Raw genomic sequence first — 7,235 nt, forward strand, 5'->3', positions numbered from 1 at the left:
AGCTCTGTTCCCTGGGAACAGCCGTTGGAGCAGGCCTGGAGCCAGCGGCTGCTCTGCAAATCAGGAGCAGGTGAGAGAAAGGGACCTGGGGAGTCCCAGGAGAGGAATGGCCAGAGATGGAGCCCCGGGAGCTGTGGTGCAGCATCTCCCCCCACCCCTCTTGGGCTGCTCTGTGATCTCAGAAATGCTCATCAGAAACAAACAGCACCTGTGCCGAGCTGCTCTCGAGCTTATCAGAAACACTGTCTGTTCCCAGGAACTCGTGCTGGATAACGAGCTCCTGCTTTAACAAACAGCCTTGGGAAGTGATTTTTGTTGCCTGAAGAACAACCCAAGTGCAACAACGTTTTCGTTATTGAATTTTGAAAGAAAGTTCCTGCCCTGAATTGTGGCGAGATGGAAAACGACAACAATAAAGTTCTCTCTCTTCTGACCCTGTAAGCAGCCATCCCAAGGGAGAGCCTTGGAGCTCTTCTGGCCCTCAGTGCCCGGCATCTGCCTCGGAGTGGGGCCTCTCAGAGCTGGTGAACTCTCCTGTTTGCTGCACTGGGAGGACCAAGGCAGGAGCCTGGGCTGATCCCCTACTCAGCCTTTCACCCCTTGGGAAGATGCAAAGGCACCGACGTGAGTCCTTCCCTTGAGCTCAAGGGGGATTTTTCACAGGTGTAAACCTGTACATGCACTTGTACATACCTTGTACATGCGCTGTACACACACCTGTGTGTGCCCCTGTGCACACACCTGTGCACACCTTATACAAAGCCTTTAACTCTCTGTGTGTGCGAGTGTGAATGTGCTACAGCAAATGTCCCAGAAATATTTCTCTCAGATCCTTAAGTCCTTTTGATTCCTGTCAGGCCTCTATGTGATTTACTGTTGTGCTACAGCAAATTCTATATGAATCTTTGTTAAATGGTTTAACTTAAGCTCTTGACTCAGTGCTGTTAAGTTGAAATGCTGTTAAACCTTTAGGCCTGAAATGTCATTCAAGTCCAGGACCCAGTTTAGCGAGGGGGTTCCCTCCGACCCTTAGCGGGAGAGTCTCCCTTATTCCTTTGTATCCTTTCCTATCCTTACTCTTCAACCCCCTCATTTCATGTAAATAATTTTTGGGTTGATTTTGGCTTTCATATAAAACTTCCTTTTGTCCATGTCTTTGCCGAGGGTTTTTGAGCCACCTTAAAACTCCCATCCATCACAAGATCTCTGACTGAGAAACTGTGGGATGAGAAGCCCTGGGAGCAGCAAAGGAAGAGCAGGGAATGTTTCTCAAGGTGTTTGGGAGAACATGGAAAGATGGAAGCATTGGCCAGGGCTGGCAGCTGCCAAGGAGCATGCCAGGTGTGCTGGGATGGACTGGGCATCGTGGAATCATGGAATCGTTTGGGTTGGAAAAGCCTCTGAGCTCCCTGAGTCCAACCGCTCCCCTGGCACTGCCAAGGCCACCACAACCCATGACCTCAAGTGCCACATCCACACGGCTGTTAAACCCCCCAAGGGATGGGGACCCCACCCTGCCCTGGGCAGCCTGTGCCAGGCTGGACAGCCTTTCTCAGGAGGAATTTTCCCCCTGTCAAACCTAAACCTCCCCTGGCACAACTTGAGGCTGTTTCCTCTTGTCCTGTCACGTTACCTGGGAGCAGCACCTCACCCCACCTGGCTGCCCCCTCCTGTCTCCCTGGGGTCCTGCCCTGCTCCCCACCTCACTCCTTGTCCCCAAACTGAGTCTCCCCAGCTCCCTCAACCCCCATGTCCAGGGCCTGATCCCCAGCTGGACTGTGCTGGGGACACTGGGAGGTGGGGACACCAAGAGGTAGGTGACACTGGGACACTCCATCCCCAGAGAGTTCCCCTAGAGCACGGGCCGGAGCCAGAGCCATGGGAGATGAACAAAATGGTTTATTAACAGCAGGACCAGGACAGGGCCTCAGCCATGTGGGGAGGGGACTGGGGGGTCTGGGGGTGCCACGGGCAGGGACTGCGGTTCCTGGGGGTAGGGACAGGCAGGGATGGTGGCTGGTGGCATCTGGGGATGGGCAGGGACAGTGGCTTGAGGAGGTCTGGGGGTGGGGACAGACAGGGATGGTGGCTCGGGGGCGGGCCTGGGGGTGCCATGGGCAGGGCTGTGGTTCAGGGGGTCTGGGGGTGGGGACAGGCAGGGACAGTGGCTCAAGGGGGGTCTGGAGTGCTGCTGGCGCTGCCCCTGCCTGCGGCCGGAGGGTGACGGGGGCACGAGGAGGGGGGGCAGCGTGGGGGAGGCAGGACAGGACGGAGGGGGGGCTTCAAAGTGCTTCCAGTCCACGTTCAATGCAACGAGGCAGGGGGGGGGAATCATATTCACAGCAGGGGAGAGCGGGGAACTGGGGGGGCGTGGTGACAACCCCCGTACCAGCGAGCCCCGTGGGGCAGGAACCGGGGCCACGCAGAACCACCGGGGGGGGGCACGATGAGAACAGCAACAAAACCGGCTACAGGGAGGGGGGGCTCGAACCCGGGGGGCTGCACGGGGCAGCAGGGGCCGGGGGGAGCTACTCCTTGGCCCTGCCGATGATGGCGAGGATGTAGAGGAAGATGTTGATGATGTCAGTGTAGAGGTTGAGCGCGGCGAAGATGTACTCCTCGGGGCTCAGCGCCAGCTGCTTGTTCCCCAGGATCAGCTGCGTGTCCACCGCCAGGAACTGCGGAAAAGGGGGTGTCAGAGGGAGCCCGGGGCTGGGAGGCACCAGCAGCCCCCCAGTTCCCTTCCCAAACCAGCCAGGCACCCCCTGAGCACATCCTGCACCCCCTGTCCCCACACCTCCACTCATATCCTGAGTCCCCACCAAACCAGAGTGCCCAGGGGTCCTGGTGGCACTGCCCCCCCCAGAATGGGGGATCCTGCCCCCCTGACTCACGCAGGTGAAGAGCAGGGCCCCCAGCGAGGCGTAGATGATGTCCACGATGCGGTTCCGGATGAAGATGCAGAGAATGGAGAAGAGGATGAGCACGACGAGGCAGATGATGAGGACGCCCCGGCATGAGGTGAAGTCATACTTGGTCTGTGGGGAGGGGGGATCAGTGGAGAGGTCAGACCCCAGTTTGGAGCCCTCAGACCCAGCAGGAAGCTGAGTGGGGGTCGTACACCCCATTCAGAGCCCCTCAAGAGCCAGCAGGGAGTTGATGGGGGGTTGTACTCCCCATTGGGAGCCCCCAGCTGAGAGCCAGGAGGGTTGTACCCACAGTTTGGAGCCCCCCAGCCAGGGGGGTAGCCTGGGGACCCCAATTTAGAGCCACCCAGCCAGGGGCAGCCCTGACACTGGCCTGCAGGGAGAAGATCACGACGGTGAAGCAGACGACTACGGTGATGCCGACGGCCATGATGACGGCGTCAGTGTCGTAGAAGCTGGCGATCATCCCCACCATGTAGGACAGGCTGACCGTCAGGATGGACTAGGGGCAAGGGGGAACCTGTCAGGCTGGTCAGCACCCCCAAACGCATTCTGCCACCCAGCATTCCCAAACCCACCCTGTGCCCTGGGCTCAGCACCCCCAAACTCACCCCAGCCTGGCACCCTCAAACCCACCCTGTGCGCTCCAGCCCGGCATCCCCAAACACACCTTGTGACCCCAACTCATCACCCCCAAACCTGCCCTGCTGACCCCCCCAGCTCAGCACCCCTAAACCCCCCAGCTCATCACCCCCAAACCCACCCCACCGTGTGCCTCCAGCTCAGCACCCCCAAACCTGCCATGTGCCCCCCTGGGCCAGCCCCCAGCTCACCAGGGACACGAGGTTCCAGGGGTGCTTGCGGCGGAAGTCGCCGCAGCAGCTGAGGACGATGAGGGAGATGAAGAACACGGCGTAGGACACGTAGTACGTCCACACGTTGCGCTGCACGAAGCCCCGCACACCTTTGACGAAGGTGAAGACGGTCACAAAGGCGAAGGTGACGGTCAGCTGCAGCGTGAGCACCAGGAACACCTGGGGACAGGGGCAGGTCACAGGGGGCCCCCACCGCCCCGTGCTCCCCCCAGAGCCCCCCGTGTCCCACCTTGCGGATGAAGGCCTGTCGGATGCTCTTGTCATCCCAGTGCGCCGACGGGAAGTCCTGGTTGTCATAGTAGGAGGGGGGCCCGTCCTCGTGGTAGGTGCTGTGCAGGGGGGCTGTGGGGAGGAGGGACATCACTGAGTGGGTAGGGCTGGAGGTCCCAGGGGCATCCCAGGGGCCATGGGGAGCAGGGCTCTCTGCCCCTCAAAGCCAGGTGTCACAGCTGACACGGCTCTGGGCAGTGTCCCCCCACCCAGGGTCATGGTCAACACCGTCCCCGGTGGGCAGGGCCTGCCCCAGGTGCCCCCCAGGACATACGGGGCAGGAGTCAGGATCCACGGGGGGGGTCCTTGTTGCCCCACGCAGGACCCCTGAGCTGTGTGACCTGCCAAACCCACCCTCACCGTCCACACAGCTGGGCCACAACAGGAACAGCGCTGCCAAAACGGGCCCCCCCTGCAGGGGAGCCCCCCAGGCCTGCCGTCAGTGCCCAAAGCAGGGGGCTGCTCCCCACACCTGGAGCCCCCAAAACTCCAACAGGAGCCAGGGGGGAGGGTTGTACACCCCATTCAGAGCCCCCCAGCAAGGAGCCGGGGCAGTTGTACACCCCCCTGGGAGCGTCCCACAGGGAATCCAAATGGGGGTCATACACCCCACTGGGACACCCCACAATGTACACCCATTGGGAGCCCCCAGGCGGGAACCAGGGCAGTCATACACCCATTGGGAGCCCCCCAGCCTGGAGCGTACCCCCTGCCCCCCCCTTCCCTGGTACTTACAGTCCTGGTCGCCAGGGACCATGGGCTGGGGCTGGGCATAGGGCGGCTGCCCGTAGGGGCCCTGGGGGTAGGGCCCAGGTGGTGGGTACGGCCCGGCGGGGTACGGCCCGGCAGGGGGGTACGGCCCCGGCGGAGGATACGGCCCCGGCCCCTGCGTGAAGCCTGGCTGGGGGTAGGGCGCGGGGGCGAACTGGGGCTGGGGGTATGGGGCGACGGGGTAGGGGGGCTGCGCGTAGGCTGGGGGGGCCGTCGGCTGCTGCCCCGCGAAGCCGTCACTCGTCACCAGGAAACTCTTCTCGTGGGACATCTTGTCCCGCAGGCTGCGGCCGCCTTTGTGCTGTGGGGGGGGAGGAGAGGGGGTCAGAGTCGGTGTCATCATCCCCCGTGGCTGTCACTGTACTCCTCATCACGCCTCACAGTCATCAACCCCCCCGCCGTGGCTATCGCTTCCCCACAGCCATCACCCCCTCCCCATCACCCCCACACGGTCATCACCCCCCCACAGCTATCGCTTCCCCACAGCCATCACCTCCTCCCCATCACTCCCCTCAGCCATCACCTCCCTATGGCCATCACCCCCTCCCCATCACCCCCACACGGTCATCACCCCCCCCCATCACTACCCTACAGACATCAAACCCGCACAGTTATCACCCCCCTCCTCATCACCACCCCCATGGCATCACCCCCCCCACAGCTGCCACCCCCCTCCTCATCATGCCCTGGGCCATAAGCCCCTCATGGTTGTCACCCCCAATGGCCATTACCCCCTCTACATTACCCCCCCATGGCTGTCACCCCCTTTCATAATCACACCCCCGCCACCCCCAACCCTCAACTCGCCCTTCAGGCAGCCCTGGGGGTCCCCAACCAGTTCAGCGCAACAATGTGGGAGTGAGTCCCTGTCCCCAGCGCTGCCCCGGGATGGGGGGCACCTCCCGGCCCCCTCGGCCCCGGGCCCGCACAAGATGGCGGCGGGGCCGTTGCCATGGCAACACCCCCTCGGACGGGGAGCGGTGATGTGCGGGGTCCGGCCAGCCCCCGCCCCAGCCCCACATTCATCGAGGCCGGGTGGGGGCTGCGCTGCAGCCTCGGGGCCGCCCCCGCTCCCGGGGCCCGGTTACAAAACCGGGCAGTGCGGGAGCGGCGGCTGCGCCCTAAGCAGGGACCGCGCACTCGCCGGTGCGGTACCGGTGCGGTGCCGCGGCCTGGCAGTCGGCGGTACCGGGCCCGTGCGGTGCCGCTGCTGTCACGGTGCCGGTGCGGGGCCGTGCGCTGCCGCAGGGCCCCGGGCCCGGCCAACGAGCAGCGCCAACCGCAGCCGCCGCGTGACGGCCCCGCGCCCCGGGCGGGCGGCGGGGGACGGGGGGGGCTCGGCCCTGCGGCACCGCGGGGGCGGCACCGGGGGCACAGTGGGCCTGGGCGGCTCCCCCGGGGGGCGCGGTGTGGCGGGGGCATGGGGGGCTCCCCCGTGAGGCGCGGGGTGTACGGGGGGCACCCCGAACGGGGGGCAGGAGGCGCACAGTGTGTGGTGGGTACGGGGGGCACCCTGCGCGGGGGGCACGGGGTGCAGGCACTATGGGGAGTACGATGCTTGCGGTGCGGGGGGTCCAGGGGTGTCCGCAGCTCGTGTTGGGGGAGGCACAGGGTGCGGGGGCCCGCAGCACAGGGTAGCGTAGGTGCAGGGGGTGTTTACATCACGGGTTGCGGGAACGCGAGGGGCACGGTGTGCAGGGGGCACGGCGTGCAAGGGTGGCCGCATCACGGGTTGCAAGGCGCGCCGGGGGTGCGGGAGGTGCAGTGGTGCCCGCAGCACGAATTGCGGGGGTGCCCGCAGCAGGGGCTGTAGGGGGTTCCAGGGGTGCCCGCAGCAGGGGCTACGGGGGATGCAGTGAGGGTTGTGGGGGTGCCCGCAGCACGGGCTGCGGGAGGCGGAGGCGGGCGGGGGTGCAGGTGCTCCCGCATCACGGGTTGCGGGGGTGCCGCCGCCCGCCCCCCCGCCGGTTCTCCCGGAGCCCCGTAAGCCGCTTTGCCCTGACGCTCGGTAAAGCCCCGGCACGGCCTATTTACGGCAGCAGCGAGCCTAATCCCCGAGCGCTGCCGCGGGGGGGGCTCCCCGGGGACCCTTCCCCTGTGTCCGCGCTCGCGGGGTCCCCCTCGGCCGCGCTCCCCCCTCCTGTTACACCCCCCGCCCCCCCCTCCGCTCCCCGCACGGAACCCGTGCGCTGCGTAATGCGGCAGCGCGGGGCGGCGGGGGAGACCCGCGCTCGGGGGCGGCGCCGGGGTCTCCGCGCCCCCTCCCACCGCCCGCCCCCCCGCCAGAGCCCGGGACCCCCGCGCCCCCCGCTCACCGGCCGGGCCGAGCTGCGCGGGGTCCGCTCGCTGCGCGCCGGGGGGCGGGGCCAGGGCGGGGCGGGGCCTGGAGAGG

General features: G+C 65.3%; 1 protein-coding gene across 3 annotated transcripts; it reads right to left on the reverse strand.

The window, feature by feature from the left end:
- Positions 1-1,877: 1,877 nt before the first annotated feature.
- On the reverse strand, positions 1,878-7,235 carry GRINA (glutamate ionotropic receptor NMDA type subunit associated protein 1). Of its 3 annotated transcripts, none has more exons than XM_027669638.1 (7): positions 7,159-7,235; positions 4,808-5,144; positions 4,032-4,144; positions 3,761-3,961; positions 3,301-3,429; positions 2,895-3,038; positions 1,878-2,678 (listed from the first exon to the last, which is right to left on the reverse strand). In XM_027669638.1, exons 2-7 carry the CDS (start codon positions 5,112-5,114, stop codon positions 2,529-2,531), a joined length of 1,044 nt encoding a protein of 347 aa, XP_027525439.1. In that variant the 5' UTR covers positions 5,115-5,144; positions 7,159-7,235; the 3' UTR covers positions 1,878-2,528. The 3 variants fall into 3 exon arrangements, with proteins under 3 accessions (XP_027525439.1, XP_027525440.1, XP_027525438.1); XM_027669639.1 differs by lacking the exon at positions 7,159-7,235 and adding an exon at positions 5,999-6,087; XM_027669637.1 differs by lacking the exon at positions 7,159-7,235 and adding an exon at positions 5,651-5,898.

Source organism: Corapipo altera, unplaced genomic scaffold (genome assembly GCF_003945725.1).
Source record: "Corapipo altera isolate COAL_440 unplaced genomic scaffold, ASM394572v1 272, whole genome shotgun sequence".
NCBI lineage: Eukaryota > Metazoa > Chordata > Aves > Passeriformes > Pipridae > Corapipo > Corapipo altera.

Excerpts from the sequence above, each read along its gene's own strand:
- GRINA (XM_027669638.1), bottom strand. The coding sequence starts at position 5,114 with ATGTCCCACGAGAAGAGTTTCCTGGTGACGAGTGACGGCTTCGCGGGG. Across the intron at positions 4,145-4,807 it reads GGTCCCTGGCGACCAGGACT|CCCCCCTGCACAGCACCTAC; the intron begins GTAAGTACCAGG and ends TCCTCCCCACAG. Across the intron at positions 3,962-4,031 it reads GACAGGCCTTCATCCGCAAG|GTGTTCCTGGTGCTCACGCT; the intron begins GTGGGACACGGG and ends CCCTGTCCCCAG.